At 48.7% G+C, this 21,307-nt stretch overlaps 1 protein-coding gene and 1 long non-coding RNA gene across 9 annotated transcripts in view; one reads left to right on the top strand and one right to left on the bottom strand.

Annotated features, from left to right (window-relative positions):
* Positions 1–20,508, bottom strand: part of ZC3H4 (zinc finger CCCH-type containing 4) — a 52,773-nt gene extending 32,265 nt beyond the window's left edge. For 6 of the 7 annotated variants that reach the window (XM_031963833.1, XM_031963836.1, XM_031963834.1 and 3 more), the window contains exons 1-10: positions 20,166–20,245; positions 7,508–7,727; positions 6,055–6,165; positions 4,704–4,923; positions 4,197–4,348; positions 3,693–3,789; positions 3,438–3,580; positions 3,086–3,196; positions 2,722–2,833; positions 2,243–2,352 (exon numbers count right to left, since the gene is read on the bottom strand). In XM_031963833.1, coding sequence (XP_031819693.1) covers positions 2,243–2,352; positions 2,722–2,833; positions 3,086–3,196; positions 3,438–3,580; positions 3,693–3,789; positions 4,197–4,348; positions 4,704–4,923; positions 6,055–6,165; positions 7,508–7,727; positions 20,166–20,179 — 1,290 coding nt within the window. In that variant the 5' untranslated portion in view covers positions 20,180–20,245. Of the gene's footprint in view, positions 1–2,242; positions 2,353–2,721; positions 2,834–3,085; positions 3,197–3,437; positions 3,581–3,692; positions 3,790–4,196; positions 4,349–4,703; positions 4,924–6,054; positions 6,166–7,507; positions 7,728–20,165; positions 20,246–20,357 lie in introns of those variants that run through there. The other variant, XM_031963832.1, reaches the window with a different exon arrangement.
* LOC116423038 lies at positions 1,490–18,938 on the top strand. Of its 2 annotated transcripts, XR_004233518.1 has the most exons (4): positions 1,490–2,052; positions 6,733–6,894; positions 8,018–18,163; positions 18,478–18,938. It is a non-coding gene; the product is annotated as an uncharacterized LOC116423038 (long non-coding RNA). The 2 variants fall into 2 exon arrangements; XR_004233519.1 differs by lacking the exon at positions 6,733–6,894.
* Positions 20,509–21,307: the final 799 nt, after the last annotated feature.

Here is a 21,307-nt window from a genome sequence, read left to right as displayed (position 1 = left end):
TGATGCTAAGTTAAAGAAGCAGAACCAGGAGATCATTTTACATGGCAACAAGATTATGTGATGATCAACTGTGATGGACGTGGCTTTTTTCAACAATGAGGTGATTCAGGGCAACTTCAATACACTTGTGATGGAGAAAGAGCCATCTACATCCAGAGAGAGGATTATGGGGATTGAATGTGGATCACAAGATAGTATTTTCACCTTTTTTATTGTTGTTACTAATATGCCTGCTTGTTTTTTTCCCCCCTTTTGATCTGATTTTTCTTGGGCAGCATGATAAATGTGGAAATATGTATAGGAGAATTGGGAGGGAGAAAAATTTAGAACAAAGCTTTACAGAAATAATTGTTGAAAACTATCTTTACATGTATTTGGAAAAATGCTTTTTTACGAAAAAGAATATTGAAAACTAACCTTATATATCTTTGGAAAAATAAAATACTATTAAACATAAAGTTTAATTTTTTCCTTAACTAGGTTGTGAACCTAGGATGAAAAAAATTAAAAAGACAAGCTCCACTCCACTATAAAAGCTCTCTTGGGTCTGGAACCAGGAGTGTAAATTGGAAGATCACTAGAGGGAACCACTCAGGAGTATAGTGGTCCCTAGACTGGGACTTTTGGTCACACAGTTAATGACCAGGGGATCTACCCTGATGAAACCCTGCCTTGCTGAGGGGCTGCAAGATATCTATGCTATGCAGGGATGACCTGCTACCCAAGCAGAAAAAGCTTGTGAAAATAAAATGACTCAAAGAGCTTCATTAAGGAGCTATAAGGAACCACAAAACTTGTGAGAGCAGCACTCTCCGATTCTCACCTCCGGGGTTTCTCACTCCTGCCTAAGGAGGGAACTAAAATTAACTCTCTGACAAGCCTTTTGCACCAAGTTATAATATCAATCATTTATAGAAAGGACGGTTTACACTGTATTTGTAAGACTGAGGAATTAACTCAGACTAATTTAGAACACAGACCTTTCCATGAGAACTCTTAGTCCCATTTACAACGATTTCTCTCTTGACTTTATTACTAAAACACAGCCAAGTAAAGGCTAAAGACAGGAACAACCTGATCTTTTACAAGGATTTACCGTTAACTCTCTGCCGGGCACTGTGCCAAGTGCTGAGGAAAAAGGAAAGGAAAAGCAGAGACAGGCTCTGCCCTCAAAGTGCCCTAAGGAGGGTATGACGGAGACAGTGGCCTTGGAGCTGGGAGATCAGCTCATACCCTCCTTTTATCTCTATATTCTGCACAAAACTGCTACTGTTTCTGGTCCTTTTTTTTTTCCTTTTTAAATTAATTTTTCCCCAACTACATGTAAAGATAATTTGCTACATTCATTTTTAAAAGACTGAATTCCAAATTTTCCTCCTTTCCTTCCTTCCTTCTCCCCACCCCCAGAGAGCAAGCAAATCTGATATAGGCTATACATGTGTAATCATGTTAGCCATATTTCTATATTAGTTATATTGTGAAAGAAGAATCAGAATTAAAGGGGAAAACCACAAGAGAAAAAAAAAAGTGGAAATAGTATGCTCTGATCCACATCCAGACTGCAGAGTTCTATTTCTGGAGGTGGGTGGCATTTTTCTGGTCCTTTTCAATGGCTAACCCTAAATTGATTGGGATCCATCGTCATTTCCCCCCTTGCCCCGATTAACTGAACTCTCTGCCTCCAGTCCACCCTTCACTCAGCCGTCAAAACGATCTTCCTAAAGATGACCATCCCCGCCTCCTGCTGGATGGTGTAGGATGGGGAGAAGGAGGTGTATCAGAATGAGAGGGGTGGGGGAGGTCGGGCCGCGTTCCCTCCCGCTGGCCCCGGGCCCGGCACGCACTCTCCCCTCGCATCCTACGCCCTGTGGCTCCCGTCCAGCCCCAGCTCCGTCCTGCTCCCACTCCCCCTGACTGCTGATGCCTTCGCTTGGTTAAAGTCTCTCCAGCACCTCCTGCCTGGCTGCAGCTGCTACCCTGCTGCCATCCCCAGGGATCAGGGGCTTCCACCTTTCTGTGTGCGTGCAGCCCTTCGCGGAGCGTGTGGCACAGGTAGGTGCTTAATAAATGCTTACTGACTACTTCCCTTCCTGGCCCCCTCCTCTCCCACTCGTCGTCCCAGTCCTGCCTACAGCAGGCTCCCGAGGCCGACGGTGGGAGCTCAGCGGCTCAGCTTCCAGACCCCCGGCCGGCCGGGCTCCTCAGCTGGCCAGCCTCCAAGGTTGCCCCGCGCCAGCTTTACCTTGTCCAAAAGCTCCCTTGTCTCCTCGGTGAGGGGGTCGTGGGAGAACATGCAGTCGTCGCCATTGATACAGTTCCCAGTGGTGTGAAAGAGCTTACAAGGAAAATCACGTTTGCCATGGTCAAGGAGAACACCTTGTGTTGTCAGAGTTGGGGAGGGGCAGTTGGGACCGGCTGCTGTCCATCCGGGGATGTGGTGGGGCTCCCTGGCAGCTGCCAGGCCAGCGGGCTTCCCCGTACCCCAGGGCCCCCCGGTCTGGCCGGCCGACGGTTCCAAGGGGGCACCCAGCAGAGTACCCCCCATGGGATCACACCCGGGACCTCAGCCACTACGCCTCCCCCTCCCTCGGTGAATGGTCAAGAACAAGAGGGGACATGGGAGCACAGAGGGGCCACATGGGCAAGCTCTGCTTCCCAGCATCAGTGAGGTCCGAGGCCCCAGTGAGGGTGCAGCCCCCACAACCAAAGGTCCAAGGATATCATGCATGTACGGGCAGTTCTCGGCTCTGGCGCAAAAGCCTGTGATGTAGAACTTGCACAGCTCGCGTTTCTTTGGCAGCTCGATATCGTGGCTAAAATTGCAATGTTCTCCCTGGAGAAGGAAAGAGAAAGCAGCGCCCACATGTGCGCGTGTGAAGGGCGGCCTGGCCTGCCCTGCTCCCTGCCCGGGCCCTTCCTCCTGGGTGACCCCCAGCTGGGAAAGGAGGGTGGTTCCCTCATCGGGAAGCCCCTGACCAAGAACACACCAGGCAGGTGCTGGGAAGGAAGCCCAACCTCCCAAGGGGGTCCTCAGGTGTGGCCCAGCACCCACCACCCACCCCACACTGGAAGGGCCCTCACTCACCCACGTGCAGCGGCCTTCCACAAAGTACTTGCAGATGACCTTCCCCTTCTTGTCCGACTGCTGGTGGGGCTTGTCGTGGTCATTCCTCCGATAGCCACCCCCGCCACCATCCTGTGGGGACCACAACGAGGTCAGGAGTCAGCGGCCAGCGGTGCCAGGACAGAGGGGAGCAGGTGGCCCCCTGGTGCCTCTGTGCACGTGCTGGCCCTCGGGAGCTGGTTCCCAGGGACCCTCCCTGACATCCCAAAGTCTCACTGGGGACCCCTCAGGGCCAAGGGAGCTTCCTATGCTGAGGGCGGCATCCACCCAAGGCCCAGAGGACAGCCAGAGACCCCCGGGGAAGCCCACTCACCCCCATGTCGTCGTCGTAAAACTCTTCGTCGTCGTTCATCCCCCCGCCTTTGTTCATGCCACCCCGGCTCCCGCCTCGCCCGCGTCCTCGCCCCATGCCTTTGCCTCTGCCTCTCGAGCCGCGGCCCCGGCCCCGACTCAAACCTGCCAGAGAGAAGACTGACTGGCTGCACGCACCCTCCACGCGAACCCCTGCGCCACCCTGTGGACACCCACCAGCCCCCACCCCCACCGCCCCGCAGGGACCTCGGCCTACCTCGCCCCCGACCGTCCTTCGGCCGGCGGTACTGGTTCATGTCTTTGGAGTACTCGTCATATTCCTCGTCGCCCATCAGCTCCTCATTCTCTCCAAACTAGAATTCAGAAAGGCAGGGGGTTGGCCAAGGTGTGGGCGAGGGGGCCTCTGCCCACATTCCCCACTCTCTGCGCCACCACAGGCTGACCCTTCCCCTCGTGCCACGTGCCAATCCTTTGTAAAGAGAGCACCACGTTTAGGATGGCAAACAGGGCAGTGTCAGAGCCTGCCCGTCAGACCCCAGCCCCAGCGGCCTCTGTCTGGGGGCCCTCGCCTGGCGAATCTGCACCCGGGACATGCTGTAACCTCTGGAGCTCAGCACTTGTCCCCCTTCCCTCAGAAGACCCACTTAGGCTAAGATCCTGTGGGTTGTGCCTGGGGACCCCAAACCATTGTCCAGGAACGTTGCCTTCCTAAAGTCACCAAAGGCAAGACGGGAAACAAGCCAGGAGAAGCATCTCGTACTTCCATTTCTTCTTCATAGAAGTCTTCTTCCTCCTCAGGGTGGTCTCCCATGGAGCCTCGGCCCCTGCCCCGGTTTCCTCGACCCATTCCTCTCCCTCTGGATCCTCCACGCCCTCCTCGGCCTCTGTAGCCCCTTCCTCGGACTCTGGCTCCTGCAAGATGATGGATTCAATTGTGTGAGGAGGGCAGAGTTAGAGTCCAGGCCAGGGGCGCGGAGCTGCCCACGCTGGCCGGGGGTGGCCTTTCCAGACGGCTTTTGCCCTTTTCAATAAGAGCCCTCTCAGCACTAAGGGCGTAGGGTGGGTGAGGTGACGTGGAAAAGCAACAGCCCTCCCTGGGACGGAGGGCACACAGGGTACCGGACCACAGGCACCGTTGGGCAGTGCCAGGCTGCCCCTGCCAGCCCCCCAAAGCTTGGAAAGGCTGTGGACCCCTTCCACACCCTCCAGCAGAGACCTTCCTTGCCCTGAGTCCAGAACGAGGAGGGATTTCTCCCACAGGGCTCACCTCGGCCCCGGCTGCTGCCCTCCTTGGCCCGTCTGTACTGGTTCAGCTCCTTGGTAAAGTCATCGTACTCTTCCTTCGCCAGGCCTTCCTCTTCCTCCCCTTCGTACTCATACTGCTCATTCTCGTAGTCGTCATACATGCCGTAGCTCTTGCTTTCCATCTTTGAGTAGCCCTTCTTCGACAACGGGGCATTGTGGGATGAAGGATACTGCTGGTGAGACTGGAGAAACAGGAAGACAAGGAGCAATGAGCTGCCCCGGCCAAGCTCCTGCAGGCCGCCAAGGGAAGGCCTGGTACGAAAGGCTGCGAGGCCAACAGGAGCCCCCCGACCTGCTACAAGCCCAGAGGAGCTCCGATGAGCCCACAGACCCTCTCCTGCCATAGGGGAGCCAACGGAGATGGCCTTGAGGGTTGGGGTCAATGGAGAATGGCTAAGAGGGAACTGGTTTTTCTTGCTTTCTCAATGAAGGGAAGAATGGAATTGAGAAAGGGAGAATGTGGATCAGAAAATTAAATTAAATTTAAAAAAAAAAAGCTATCTCTAATTCCAATAATAGCAGCATATGTAAATCAACAGAATCTTTCATGGGCTTAACTTCCTGTTCATAATGAGTTTCTCCATTTACAAAACCTTGTATACCATATGTCATAATAAACTTCAAAACACTTGGATCTAAATATTAAAACAAAAAGTTTTTTTTCTAAATTAAGAGGATATGGGATTGTTATTCCTTAACTCTGGAGAGGGGATAAATTCTTAGCAAGGTGACTGAAAGGTATTTTAAGAAATAAAACAGATTGATCTGATAATCTAAAAAAGAAAGAGCTCTTACACAATTACCTTATACAATTTTAACTCTGATTCCAAATTTAGGGCTCTTTCTATTACACTATATTGAATTGTCAAATCCTAACCTTTAAGAGCCATTAAGAGAGTGAGATATCTATCTACTTATTCTCAAAAAGATTTCTGGATTTGGTTTGGGGGTTTTTGTTTAGGAGAAGGGAGGTAGGAGAATTCCTTTTCTAAGGAGAAAAACCAAGCTATCCAAAAGTAATTTCAATTTATGCCAAACTCAAAGCTAGTATGATAAGATGGGGATTTTACTTCTGATACATAAATGATTTTTGTTGGTTACAAGAGCCACATGCTCCCTTTCAACATCAATTCTAAATTCTGAGGGACAGCCAGCCAGCGAGGACTCCCATGATATAATGCTGCTCTACCGGGATCACACACAACCGTGTGTTTTACTCCCCGAGCCAAGAACACCAGGGTAAAATGCAACACTTCGTTAGAAGGGAATCAATCCCCCTGGTGGAATACGCTGCTTTTTTTGCCTCTACTCACAGATGAATACGGAGGACTGTAATCCCGATATTTTCGATGGCTTTTCTCACTGGGGCTGAAATCAGAGTCTTCACTGAAATCGGAGAAATCATCGCTTGAAGACGCATGTCGCTAGGATAAAAGGGAAGTATATTTACGGCTTTTGTTATAAAAGAGAGTCTGTGACATTCACAGGTTAGCATGGGAAAAAACAGCAACAGAATTATCTATGCACGCCCGGAGAAGACTCCCTCTCCAACATCTCCCTCTCCAGCATCTATCGTATTTGAAGCCTTCTTCAGACAAGCCATCCACCTTCTTTTCAGGTCTCTCTAGAGAGGCGGTTAACTTATCCGAGTGCTTCTAGTTCTGCCCCTTCCTCCAGTTACTGCAACAGCAAACATTTGGAGTTTACTGTGTGCAAAGCCCGCTTCTAGCCAGCGAAGGGTCCAAGACACTGGGCTTCTGGGGCTCATAGGCCCAGTATAGCTGACACGGCCACATTTCAAGGACGTTAGGAAGTCCCAAGGCCAAGGGTTATCTGACAGTCCGGAGGGGCGGACGGCCAGGGAAAACCTTGTGGAGGAGCTGCTATCTGAGCTAGCTTTAAAAGCTCTTTTCATAGCTCTCTTTTTTAGAATAATGCTTCAAATAAACAAAATACACTCGGTTACAAAGAGAAAACAAAATCTTTTCCAGAGGAAAGAGAGGCTATTGCAAACACGGTCCTGCTGTAAATCACAGCGACAGAGCTCAGTCCTAGAAGGCTGGAGCCCGGAGCCCCAAAGGACTGAGAGCACCAAGCCTTGTATACTGAGAGGAGGAATCTGAATTTGAATCAGCAATGGGGAGCCACTAGAGGTAAGTGCCAGCCACCTTGGTGTGCAAGCTCAGTTCTGCTATGACATGGGCTGAGCTAGGTACACCAGCAGAGGCTGGCTATGTCCTGGGCTGGGGCCAGAGGGCACAGAGAGAATGGGAAACAATGCAAGATGCTGATCCAGAGCAGGGCAGCATTTGCTGTCCAGGCCCTGAGGGTGAAAGGCAAGGAAGAAGTGAAGCGAACCCTACGGACCCAAATACTTACTTGCTTCAAGACTGCCACAGTAACAGTCCCAATTCTGTCTCTAGTACTTGGTAACCCTTTAATAAACGTTCCCTGGCTGACTGACCACATCACTCCAGTATTCAAAATCCGTCCTTATCTCCCCACTGAGAGACCGAGTATCTCCCTTCAGCCAGCTTCCGTGCTCGGGAAGGCAGCCCCTCATCAGCTCCCCTCCTCTAGTCCCATGGTGCCCAGTGGGAGCTCTCCTGGAGGCAAGGATGCTGCCCTTCCTTCTGGAGCACTCCTCCAGGGCTCGGTGCAATACAGGGCACCAGAGGTTCTTGATAAATGCCCACTTGTTCATCTCAAGCTGAGCCAAACAGAAAGAACCCACTGCAAGGAAAAGCGAAGCTCTCGGCAACCTACCTTGTGTTTGGATTTCCGCTTCTTCTTGGAGCGCCTCTTCTCCTTCTCCCGTTCCTTCTTTCTCTTCCGCTTCATCCTCCGGTGAGCTTTCTCATCATCCGAATCACTGTGATGCTTCTCTCCTTTCTCTCTTCGGCTCCTTTCTTGCCCTGTAGAGAGTTCCTGGGTCTCTTCGGCCCCATCATCCTCCAGTTCTCCTTCTTCCAACTCTCCATCTTCCCTGTATACCCAAGGATATTGTAACATGAGAAGGCTTTCAAAGGAGCTTTGCCAGGCTGGGCTGCTTTCTGGTTTGAGTTTTGCCATTTAAAAGGTAACGGATAACAGAGGGATCCATAGATTTGAAAATATAGCATTCTCTCTCCGGATGGAAAGAAAGGCAGAGAGACAGAGACAGAAAGACAGGGATCTAGAGAGCAAACCAGGTAAGAGTAGAGATGAGAATGTCTCCCCAGGAGGATGTGTGGGCCCTGCCTTGCCACCTCTAAACAGACTGCTTGCTATTTTCAGCACCGTCATTCTGAACTGAAGGAGCAACAGGGAAATCTAGACCACCACTGGACTACCCACAATCCTAGAGGATCCCTGAACAAGTTCACTGAGGAGAGTGGGACAAAGCATGCAGGTAAGAAATTGAGAGGAAGAGGTAACAGTGGTGAAGTGCTGGGTCCTTGTGACCCAGGAAAGACAGGATACATAAGGCAGCCACTACTCCATCAAATGCCCACATCCTCTGCCAGTCTCTGGGACCACATTAGAATGACAGGAGAGTCGCACAACGTCCCACCCTACCCCCCAACTTCCGGTTGGCTACCTAGTGGGACAGAGCAGTAGGTCTGGAATCAGAAACATCTGACTTCAGAATCAGTCACAGACGCTTCCTAGTCCTGTGACCCTGGACCAGTTATTTATTCTCTGCCTGCCTCAGTTTCCTGAATTGTAAAATGGGGAAAATAACAGCACCTGTCTTGCAGGCTTGTTGTGAGAATCAAATGAGATATTATTTGTAAAGTGCTTACACAGTGTCTGGCGTATGGTAGGTACTCTGTCAATGTTTATTCCCTTCCTCACCATCTAAACTTGCCTGAACCTCTCTCCAAGCTCACCTCTCTCTACCTTCTAAACACCAAATCCTTCCATTCTGTGCTGACCATCCCACTCTTTCTCACATCAAAATGCTACTTCCCAATGGAAACCTCAAGGAAGGAAAAAGCAATTAAGGAGGGAGGGACCTCATCTTTTCCCACAGACAACAGTCAGACTCAAAGGCTGAAAGGAAGAAAATGGGCTTCCAAATGCCTTCCCCACAGCCCCCGGAAACATTTGCTTACAATTTTGGAATTCTACCCTTTCCAATTAATCAGTAAGCTCCAAAAGGAAATGAATCCAGGTCCAGAGCTAGCAGAAGGAAAATAAGATGATTCTATCTCAAAGGCCTCATTAGCAGCTTGATTTAAAGTCCAGAAGAACATTTCCACAACTCAGTTTTTCCACTCTACAATGGGAACTGTATGGCTGAAAAACATGAGGATAATAAGCAAACTGATTAAGCCAGAAGAAACAGATCCTCTGATCTGCAGAAAAAATACTCGTAACTAAGAATATGCCCTCCACCACCTTCCTGCCTGGAATTCTCTTTTCTAGGTTCCTAAGGTATAAATCTGACTGGATAAAACTGGGATCACTGCTCACCTTTATTCCCAAACCAAAAGCATCAGGGACCCATCATAAAAGTCTCAAACTAGCAGAGAAAAGCACACTGGGTGAAGTTCAACTCCCTGCCTCCTCAAACACAAATGAATCCACTCCAACTTCTAAAGAAAAGGAGCAGATAAATCAGGCTCATAGGGAAGACACACACGGACACATTTCTGCCAGGCTCAATTTCAGACCCCCGGACACGTCGGAAAATGACGCTTTAGGCATGAGCCAGGCAAGGTATGGCAAGAACCCTTATCACTAGCTCCCCTCCAGGAGGGGAAATGGTTAGTTAGTGTGCTGGGGCCATTATAAGGCAGCTCCCTCTAGGAGCCTGTGTTCTCCAGAGAGAGCTAAATGGAAAATCTAATTGAAGTCATCTAAGAAGAGCAAACCTTTGGGACAAATGTAAACCTCCTCACCAGGGGCAGACATCAGTGGCTGCCTCAGAAGCAGGTACTCTGCTCAGGTGTCAGGCTCACCAAAAAGAGAGCCACAGTTCTGCATGTGTGACACTCTGATGATTTATTAAAGGGACTCACCCAGCAAATCTAAATCTACACCTGGAAAATGGTGGGGAGTTCCTCCTGATCACTGAGCCTTAAGAAAGATATTAAGGATCTAGAGAAGGATAATTAGCTGGAATTGTTAAGTTTCACAAAGGATTTTTTTGGCTTACTAGAAGATGATGACAAATGACAAAGAACAGAACCCAGTCAAATGTACAATGAACAGCTTATGCCAAATACGGACACTACCCCTCCCACTGGAAGTCTGTGAGAGGACATAATGATGACACCTTAGAGGGGGAAACTGAAGGACTCTCCAGGGTTCATACCATCAACTAACAGTAGAACAGATTAGAATTCCATTTTTCTGTCTCTTGATATTCCTTTCTCAGGTGTGAATTTAGTAAAATACCCTAAGCCTGTGACTGAGAAGGGATGGTCAGAGGGAGACTGAGAGCCCAAAGCCTCCAAGTCATCAAAGGAGATGTTCATTCCGCCTGCTGGCTCACTGGCCTGTGCTCCAGAAGGAAGAAAACAGATTGACCCGCTAGATTTCCCACCCGAGGGCTCTTCATACTCTGAGACTGCAATAGGCTCCCTGAGCTTTCATGTTCAGTGAGGTAGTTTTTTGTACCGTGGGTAGTAAAGCCCTAGGACATTCATTAGCCCAAAGTGGAACGCGTAGAGACAAGGAGCAGGTTCAGAAAAACCTGATGTCCATTCATGGATGAATGACTACTAATGGTTTATTAGGGAAGCCAGGGTGCTGGCGTGTCCCTAATCTGCTGGGACTGTATTCCCCAAGCCCCGCTCCCTCCACCTCTCCCTGCAGCTCTTATAGAAGCACACAGGGCTTGCTGGGCCATGGGTCGGAGCCTGCAGAACAATCCTAATGACCTCATGTGCTTCAATCCCCATCAGGTTTTCTAAGCTAACTCATTTCTGTGGATCATCTCACACAACTGGCTGCAGGTCAGTGGTGAAAGACATAGCAAATGAAAAGATGAAAGAGAGGATTCTTAAGAGTTAAATGAGCAAGTCCTCACTTACTTGGATCCTCCTAGCCATTTTCTAAGACTGAACACAACAATACAACAATGGGGGGAGGGGGGCTCCAAAACTAAAAGCAAATAGGACAGAATCAAAGCAAAATATCAAAAGAAAAATTTCTCAGGAAGACTCAAATAATCTCAAAGGAAAGGCTCATTGATCTAAACCTAGTTAGAGACTGATCTTCCCATCTCTAAATCTTACACTGGGGAAACCACTCAAATTTCAGCTAGCCAAAGTTATCACCGAGACACTGCACACTCTATTTCTACCTATCCAGAAGCAGGATAGGGCAGGGCTCAAAAAGAAAACCCAAATAAAAAGTTAATTCCACAAACAGCCAATTCTACCGCTTTCTATTCCTAAATTCCTCTGCAACAGGAGGCCAAATGAGGAAGAGAACAAGCATTTAGTAAGTACCTCCTACGTGTAAGGCTCTGTACTATGTACTTTACAAACACCCCTCTTTTGAGAAACACAGAAATGGACTCTTTTAAAAAGTCAGAAGTGCCTTTTGATGGCATCAAATCTAATCCCTTCATTTTAGAGGTTGGAAAACAAGAGTCCCACAGCTAAGAAGATGGCACAGTTCATCAGGATGAAGGCAGGGTTCAAGTGACTTAGAACGGAAGAGTTCTTGAAGGTTATTTCAGCCAAGCCCTACATGAACAGTCATCTGCAAAGTGAGGTCTACACTGATAGAAGAGCTGGACCAAAATGACACTAAGAGGAAAAAAGAAGAACCAGGAGGCAAACCTGGGTCTCCTAAGCCAGGGTTCTACTCCAGGTTAGAACTCAGGTGTTCCTGCCTTCTACTCCAGAGATCTCTCCATTACACCACACTTCCCTCCCCCCATCCCCAAAGCATCCTACTCAGAAAATTAAGGGACCTGTTTCTGAACCTGGTAAGCAGAAAGCCTATTCGAGGGAATTACCCAAGGGCCAACTGGACACACTACATGAACAGGGCCACCGTTCCCTGAGCTCTACAAGCAGGCAGAACCCAAGAAATTCTTCACCAATACCGGACTCTCTACATAAATGGGCTCCAACCACTGTTCTCTCTCTTTGGGAACAAACAACAGCAATAAGAGAAAACATCTTAAGTGCACTGCTACCTATCAGAAGTACTAAGCAAGCCCACTCTGATAAACCTAAAATGGAAGTTTCTCTTGAGCAGAGCTCCTTTTGCTAGGAGGAACAATGCAGTGGTAATGATGAAATTAAAGACGTTTCAACAGCTGTCTCAAGAGCACTGCTAACAAAATCACTAAGTTGGTATTTCCCTTATTCCTGAGAGGGGATAGGGGTTTGGGGAGGGGAATGAGTGGTAAAACAGTTAAGAGACAAGCAGTCCAGGCCTCTTGAAAAAAGCAGTAATAGAATAACCAATCTCTGAAGAAGAGATTACACTGCTTGCAAATATTAATTCAAGTAACATGCGGGAAAAAAAATAATAAAGTCCTGTGAAACCGAGAAGGGCATAGATGATTGGAAAAGAAATATGGACATTCATGGCAATGGTGGGGGTTACCTGTAGAGCATGAGAGCCACTGACAGAAGGCGGCTAGCTAGCTAGGCAATGTGAAGGCCAAGGCTATGGTGATTGGCAGCCCAAACCCTAAATCTGCCAAGGGCCCAGGGAGGCTCTCTCAGTGTTCAATAATTCAGGATATTCAGAATGTATCCCGAGGGTTGAAAAAGGCCCCCGTGGAACAAGCCCTCGAAAATTAAATACAGGCTAGTTTTCCCAAACGTTTAGCAACTGACCAATAGACCTAACTAAGTTCCTCTGGAATCCTAAAATCTGACATTGCAGGAAAAATTTTACTAGGAGTTAGTGGGACTAGATAAAGCTTTTCTTTTAGAAAATAATTTGAGGGCTCTGTCAAGTCCCTAAGAAAGGTCTCCTCGGCATTTAAAGGGTCTAAGTGGTAAAGTCACATCACCACCATGATAAAACCTGGTTCACGTATTTTCAGGACCAGAACAGTCTCGAAATAAACCTTTGGTCTTTCACGTGTTTTGCTGTGTCCTTGCTACCTAGGTTCATTAATCAAGAGTAAAAGAGTACTACTAGTCTAACCTCCCTTTCACAATTCTCAAGTGTGGTCATAGCCCAGTATCTATGACATCGTCCCATGATCTCCATGGCGATGTGCTAACACTAGCAACCTTTGAAAGCTGTAGGGAGGATGTCTGTCATACCAAGCAGAAACTGTGTTAGGAAAATCAGGAAAGGTCAACCGGCAGCATTCATCCCCATTTTCTTTACTTTCAATTTGGCCAACAACAATCTTGGAGGCCCCCGATATGTTTCATAATAAGCTGAAGCCCATGGAGTCCACAAAAGCATCAGAGTAAGAGTAAGGAGGCCCTTTAGCAACTCTGCCATCAGACAGCAATTTTCCCAAGTGTAAAATTAGAATAGTTACCCCTCACCCTTCCCATCTCAAAGGCAGAACAAGGCTATTGTTTGGATCAGGCAGCCTAATCAAACATTCTAAAAAGTAAAAGGCTCAACACAAACATGGCTCTGAGCAGGGTGCACACAGCCCCTGGCCCTCACAGGGTTATTCCAGCTAAAGCAACAAGACACTGAGCTTGAGTTATAAAGGTCTCATTCCCTGTGACCCACCCCCAACTTGCTCCAGAACAGGCCATCATACAGAGCAGGCAGGTGCTTAATAACCATAAGGCGGCACGCCAGGACCCAGAATTGCTACAGAGACGGTCTATACAAAGCAACGGAATTGGTATTTGCCCTTCTGATTTTTAACAAAGGATGTCGGCACCCTGTTAAAAGATCTGACTTTGTATAATGGAGTAACTGGGGGAAGAGAAAGAAGGTATAATAATACCAAGTATATTTGGTTCTAAGAGGATCGGCTTAGCTTTATAGATGGAAGACAGCTAATTGTCCAGAGTTACTCAGGAGGGAGAAAAAGCAGGCCTCAATCCTTTGTCCCAAGTGAAAATTCATCTGCCTCGTGCTCTAAGCAGCGGAATCTCTCTACAGGTGTGATTCCAAAGATGAAATGCTTCTTGAGTTGTGCCTTAGCATCTGGGTACAGTTTAAAATAAAATTTACCAGGGAAACCTGGGGGCAACAAGCTGGGGCTTTTTCCTACCACCAAGGCAGCTACATCCTGGTCTAAATGTTTAAGTTACTTGAGTAACAGTAAAAGGCAGCTTTGGGCAAATTTCTCCAAGACATTATTTAACTTTGCAGAAACATCTTCACTGACCAAACACGATTTTCACCAAGCTGTCTATTAGGAGAAGCTCTGAAATATGCAGAAACCTCTGAATTCCCTAACCTTTCTAACAATCCAGGCCCAGGCCCAGTCTAATCTAGATCAAAAAAGCTGATAGCAATTCCAAGAACAATTTCCAAATATTTAGGGAAAAGACACCAATAATTCTGTTTTCAAACCAGAGAAGCCCCTCACCTGACAGTATCTACCTACTCAAAGTTTGCTGCTATCTTAATTCACTCTTCCCAGGAAAATCCCAATTTTCTTGGTTCACTGACCTTAAGAGGGGAAGGGAACCTTGGCAATGCTCTACTGCAACCCCCTTACCATGCAAATGGAAACTAAGACTCAGAGAATCAAGTGAGCTGCCCAAACAAGCCTCACGACATGGTGGGACTGAGGCTAGAATTCAGCCTAGCACTCTTCCCCCTGGCTAACCTTCTATTTCTAAATTTACTTAACATTTCCATTCTTTCCATACTCCACATACCCTCCTTACTGGAATCAAGGCAGGCCCAGAGTCTCGAACCAACTGGCAACCTGACCTCGTTAATACTCCGCCGGTGTCCTGCAGAGGTCACATTCCTTCATTCATTCAACAAATATTTACCTCCTACGTGCAAGGCTGCCAAGTAATAGGATTTAAAATGAACTGTAACAAGCCACAAAATGAACCCCTGGCTCGTGCTGTCCTTTAACTCAGGCAGGGAGCCACTGGCATGGGAGACATAATTCAGTGTAGAAGAAAATGGATTGGAGCATTACTGATGGCTTGACTGACTCTGGGGAACAGGCCAGTCTCTGGCTCCTGACTGAATGCCAAGGGCCCTGTGACCACATAGAGGCCAATATCTGCTAATGAGCGATCCCGATTCCCTTTGTACCTGACCCCTGGCTTTTATATTCCTTAGCCAAAGAGAAGTGGGATGAGAGGGTAAATCCTGGGCTAGTGAGCCCCAAGTCAAAGAACCAGATTAATAGAAACCGTATCAGCCAACTAGACTTCCATGTGGTCTGCCAAGGTAGTAATTGGTACCAATGACCAACCTTCTGCCTCAATTTCTCCATTCCAGAAATGTCACTGAGAATGAAAGGCAGCCAATGAGGACAACACAATCTCAGTCACTGAAAAGCTTAAAATGATCAGGTCAGAAAACCAAACAGGACAAGGAGGCCTCAAAAATCTCCTAGAATATATACAACTCCAGCACCCAATTCATGCAGATCACAATGTAAATTGACTGAAGCCTTAAAAGAGCTAAAAGAGAAAACAAAACAACAAGCTAGTTTCTCTGCAAATACCTGTGCTAAGGACTGATCCCAACACACACAAATCCCAGCCCATAATGATGCAAGATTAGTGCTAGGCCTCAGATCACTTAGTCCAGTTCTCTGAATTCCCCTCTAAAATGTTCCATGAGGAGGACTGGCCCTACTTCTAGTAGGTCTAATGTCTCTTTCATAAGAAAGAGTTCAGAGGATCATTTTACTGATCACATTTCATAGTTATCTGAAAATAGTTTGTATCCACCAACCTTAACTAGAAACATAAGCCTACAGTATTCAATCCGCACCAATTTAACCATTACTCCCCAGCAGAGAGAACCCCGCCAAAGAGATGGTCAAAGAGGCTAACAAAACCCAGCCGTGATCCTTATATGACTCATCCCAACACTTTGGGAAGTCAAGCACCCCATCCAACTAGATGTCTGTCCAGGGAGGATAGAAGCACCCCACTACCAGTCATCTATCTGGGATAAAAATGGGCCTATTGGCCTGATTTTCTATATTGATATACATAGTACAGACTAATAGGTCATCTAACTCTAGAGGGCTCAAGCCTTATCCTTTTGATCAGAATCACTTGAAGGACTAAGTACCGTTTGCCTGCTCAGCTCTTTGGCAATGAAAGTGTAGGTGGCTCACAGACATTTTCAGTTGAATGGCCCTTTATGCTGGCCAGGTGATTTCCCCCCACATTTCCAAGCTTGCGTTTAGATTCACAAACTGCTGGAGAGATATGACCTGACCTAATCCCAGCTTCTCACTTTCTAAATAAATAGGGCCAACGAACAACTTCTTCTAGACGTCTCAACCAAGTACATTTTTTGCGCCTCTGATTCCAAACCATTTCCTAGCTAATCTACCATCCAATTGAAATTCCATATACCCTACCTGGTCATAGCTTTTTCTTACGAGCTCTGCATTATTCTGTTCTGTGACTCGATTTTACAAATCCCGAAAGGACTCTGGAGAACATCTAATCCAATGGCCTCATTTTATAGAGTGAACTAGGACCCAAAGATGGGGAGGATAGCTCAGACCCACGGTCACACAAAATCCCCAAACAGAACTGTAAAGTCTTCTACATTCTTATGACACTGGAATTTTATCCCTTCTAACTCCACAGAAGTAGCCCATTAAAATTTTCTGGTTAGAAACAGATTCCAATCATAATATTTTATGTTTTTCCAAGATCTGGCCTGTGCTCTGCTATGGAAAATAGCTAAACCTTACTGCTGTAGGATGTTTCCAATAACCACATAACACAAAAGCATTACTTATTACAAAGAATGGCATCCCCAAAGTAACTATTTTTCCTATCACAGGAGGAAAAAAAAAAAAAGAGCAAGAACCAGGCCACTTTGCCTGAAAATAAACATGGCACAAGAGAAAACTTTCTACACCAACAAACCTAGAAACCTTCTCTCAAACTTATAGTCAAACGTTTACTTCTAATCTTGCAAACCAGGAAATAGACAAGCAAACCCTAAGTCTCAGGAGCAAGACAAGACACTCAATGTCCTTTGGGAGGACCATTTCTAGCTAGGTTGGAAAAAAAAAAAAGGGCAGGAAAGGAAGGGACTATCTCCAAACAGCTGCTTCTATGGAATTCTGGGGATTCTGAAGAACATAAAATATAAAACTATTCAGTTCCACCCACTGTTTGCAAGACCAAGGTCAAGCTATGCATTAAAAAAAAAACAAAAAAAAACAAAAAAAAAAAAAACTCCCTATCTGGGAAAGCAACTGATTTTTAGAGGATCCTGGCTCCTTGCATCTCAATATTTTTCTGCCAAGAGGCTTCTGTTAACGTGTACAGTCCAAATAATTTTTTCCTCAGATTGGAAACAAACAAACCACCTTTCTAACGCTTGGACAAATTCATTTTAACTGTTTGCACACAAAAAGGCTTCCTTAGAAGGCAGGCTATGAAACAGAATCCTATCTTTTTAAATGTTATTTACTAGATGTGCTGACAAGGATTCCATAAACATCCTCCTTTTCTATTTTGCAACATCCAGAAATTTGTATTTTGAACTACACTGAGTACATCAGTTAATTTTTTTTTAAAAAAGTGATACTGTAGCAAAGAATCCATTTAAACAAAAGTACAAATCCAACTTCAAGGGCAAACCCTTTTTTGTTTTGGCTTTACTAGATTAGATTTCATTTTCCTTTTAAACTAAAAGGATACATATTGGTGCAGGTCTGTATCAGGAGTGGGGAGTGGGTGGGGGAAGAAGGCCCAAAATGTACCCTGCATGTGGAGAAGACTTAAATGATAGGGAAACAGTTTCAACTTTTTTTTTTTTTTTACAAACTGTTTCACTTCGGAATATGCATTATCCAATACACTCAACCTAAAAAACAAACAAACAAAAAAAAAAACTTAAAAGGAAAATGAGCATCCTTTTCCACTGACCCAAGCAGCAAGTTTTTGCTAAAAGGAGGTCTCTCATTTCAAACAGTAATGGAAAGCTGCTGGTAGCTATTCTTGGCCACTGGCCTCTTTGGGAGTGGGAGTGGATTTCACACTGGAAGGGAAACTTGACATCAATGTAAAACAAATTCAGTTCCCTTTAGTTTGGCCCTAGGAAGAATGATTTTCTGAAACATGTGCTCCCTGCGGGTGCTTCAGACATCTTTGCTCCAGCTTCTATTGCTATGTCACAATGCTGAGCTGTGTGCTCACACTAGGCTCTCCCTCTCAACCACTGAGATCACTGACACATGAGCCCCAATTGCAGGTCAGACCCAAGAGGTTATGAAGCCACAAACGTGGTGAGAGCAGTAGTTATATGGGAGGGCAGTGGCTGACTCAACTGGAATCTGGACAGTGGTTCCCTTTCCCCCCAAAAGTGAGTCTTTTTAATACACAGACTTGTGGCTGGGGCAGGGACTACATGTGAGGGATGGCAAAGGGCCCTTATATATGTACGGTACACAGGGCAAAAGGGAGAGAATGGAGGTTCAGCATGTGTTTTGTATTTTTCCAAGAAACTTATGCTTGTAAAACACATCCGTTGTACGGTACTGCAAGTCATTTTGTTGATGTTTTTTTCCTTTGTACATGAAGGACAGAGAGGGATATATTGGGAGGAGGGGCAGAGGGGGGTGTACTGACCACCATGATTGAGTGTGTAACACATTCACATGAACTTTTCACTGTAAGGCACGTGCTTAACAAAGGAACAGTAGAAGCAGCCAGAAGCTTGGGACTGGACAGTTCACAGAGTTTGTGCTTCAACAGTATGTTACAAATGACTTGGTCAGTTTAAACTTCCATCAAGTATCGACACTGTAAGACACAGGAGAGAAGATGTGAGAGAAAACGTGGACCACTTCCCCCCCCAGTAAGGGGGTGGGGGGAGCAGCAGAGCAGGGTGGCGGTTTAACAAGAGGAGATCACATTGTTCTCTGTCCTATAGACATAGGCATGACTGGCACTGATACAGTATCCACTTTCTTCATAAAAGGATGAAGGCTGGAGATCAAGCAATGGATCTGAGGGGCAAAGAGGTCAGATCCCGACCACATGTAGATTTCGCTAATTGAGAATGATACAGTAGACTTTTTTAAAAAAAAAGAAAACTGTGCACTTTCAGGGATAACTTAAAAATGATTAACTTGCAAGGATGTGCAACTCTCAAAGAGCCAACAAGAGCAGAGCGCCTGGTTTCAACAAACTAACTCTTTTAAAAGCATCTCTCTGGTCCTGGGCTAAGGAAGGAAGCAAAGAGAGAACTAATTTAATTACTGAATAAAAGAGACTACTTACCATCCCAACCCCTTGCATGCCATACACTTCTGACATAAGAGAACTCCTGAGAGGCCTGCTAATGAGTGTAAGCAGCTTGTGGTAAAGCACCTATCCCCAGGAGGGGAGGGGGGCAGCCCGAAGAGAAACCTGGGCTGGCAAGCACTCCTCTGCTAATCTGTTTATTTTCTCCTTCTGTAGGCTGGCTGCAGTCAGGAAGTAGGGGTTTAAAAAAAAAAAAAAAATGCTCACCCAACAGTTGTGCTTGTGTCTCTGAACGTGGTGGTTTTTTTTCCCTTTGAAAAGACAAGTTACACTGTCTAAAAAAAGAGGCAAATTCCGGGTGCTGGAGGGGTAAAGAGGGCCTTGTGGTGAGGGTACTTGGAGCCCAGCAACTGCTCGGGGAGGCCCGGAGATGCAGAGAATCCTTTCGAGAGGGGAAGGCAGCCCGGGACCCTGGGGCCACATTTCCTGTTTCAGGCCTCACCCGAGCCTACCCCAACTAAACTGCACCCCACCCGGGAGAACCTGCCTGCTCCTCCCGCCCCAATGCCATTCTGGGAAGTCGGATTCCTCAAGCCACTCCCAAAAAATAAACAGAAATTTAAGGAAGAGGATTTTTCTAAGGGAAAGGATCCTAGATTTACCCTGACTTCCTCCTCCTCCGAAAGCAGAATTTCCCCTCTTCATTCCCCAAGAAAGGGTCCGGGAGCGACTCGGTCCCAAAGCCTTTCTTACAAAAAGTGGGGGAATGGGTACCTGGCTTCATCTTCCTGATGGGGAAGTGGGGGGTGTTCCCAAATCCAATCCCTCGGAAAAGGAAAAAGGGAAGAGAGCAAGAGAAAGAGGGAAGGGAGAGAAAAGGGGATGGGAAGAGAAGGGAAAGGAGAGCGAGACAAAAGGGAAGGAGAGGAAGCCTCAAGGGGGCAGGGGAATCCTGGGCTGGGCAGCGTGGTCCGGGCACGAGGCCCACGTGGTCCGCGGCCGCCTGGGCCTGGGGCTCTTCGCCCGCCTCCCCCATCCCGTCGGCCGCCCCCAGCCCTGGTTCCCTGAGCGCCCTCTCCCGCGGGGGCCGGGGCCGGGGGCCGGGGGCGGCTGCTCACCTGGCCTGCAGCATGGCGCCCGCAGTGAGACCGAGGCAGGAGGGAAGGGGAGGGAGGGAAGCGGGCCGGCAGCGGCGGCGGCGGGCGGGAGCCCGACCCCGCCCTTCCTTCCTACCTCCCCGCCTCCCCTCCCCATCATGGCTGCGCCCTCCCTCCCCCGCCGCCGCCGCCGCTGCTGCCGGGTTACCTGACCTGTCGTCAGGAGCAGGCTGAGGCCGGGGCGCTGGAGCTCACGCTGGGCGGTGGGGGACGGCGGCGGCGGCGAGGACGAGGAGGGCGGCGGTGGCGGGTCCGAGGCGGCGACGGCAACAGGGGCGAGCTCCGGCGAGCCGCCCTCCATGGCGGCGCGTGGCGGCTGCGCCCCTGCCCCGCCCTGGGCTGCGGGGCTGCGGAGGCAGGCGCTCTCACAAGCCTCCTGGCCCCTGAAGCCCGGGCCCTCATCGGGGCGGGCGGGCGGCGGGCAAAAGAGCGGCGGCGGGGCTGGGGCCGGGGCCTGGGCGGGGCTGGGGCCGGGCGGGGACGGGACGGGGCGGCGGGAGCGCTGGAGCGGGCGCGGCCGGGACCAGGCCGAGGACGAGGAAAGACGGCGGCGGCGGCGGAGGCGCTCGGCCCCTCCGGGACTCCTGCGGACGCCTCCTGCCTCCTGCCCTCCCTCAGCGCGGCTGCCCGCGCCTGCCGAGCTCGGACTGTACACAAAATGGCGGCGGCTGTGAGCGGACGCTGAGGCGGGGGAGGAGGAGGAGGAGGAGCGGCGGGCCGGGCTGGGCGGCTCGGCGGCCCAGGCCTCTGAGAGGGAGGGGCAGGCCGGGCCGGGCCGGGCGGGGCGGCGGAGCGCGTCACGTCCCGGCGGCGGCGGAGAGGGCCGAGGGCCCGAGGGGCGGGGCGTGGGGCGGGCTGAGGGCCGGCGAAAGAGCTGGAAAGTCCCCGTGGGGCGGGGAAAGCCTGAAAGTCGGCGCTGGGGCGGGGCGTGGGCGGGGTCGAGTAGGCGCGGAAAGAGCCGAAGCGGACAGATGGGGCAGGGCCGGGAGCAAAACGGGAGCCGCAGGGCGGGCTTAGGAGTGGCGGGGAGAGCCGAGAGGGCGGAGGGCGGGGTGTGAGGCCGTGAAAAAGACCAAAGTTACTGAGGAGGCGGGGCCTGGGGA

Source organism: Sarcophilus harrisii, chromosome 3 (genome assembly GCF_902635505.1).
Source record: "Sarcophilus harrisii chromosome 3, mSarHar1.11, whole genome shotgun sequence".
Taxonomy (NCBI): Eukaryota; Metazoa; Chordata; class Mammalia; order Dasyuromorphia; family Dasyuridae; genus Sarcophilus; species Sarcophilus harrisii.
This window is presented reverse-complemented; position numbering and strand designations above follow the sequence as displayed.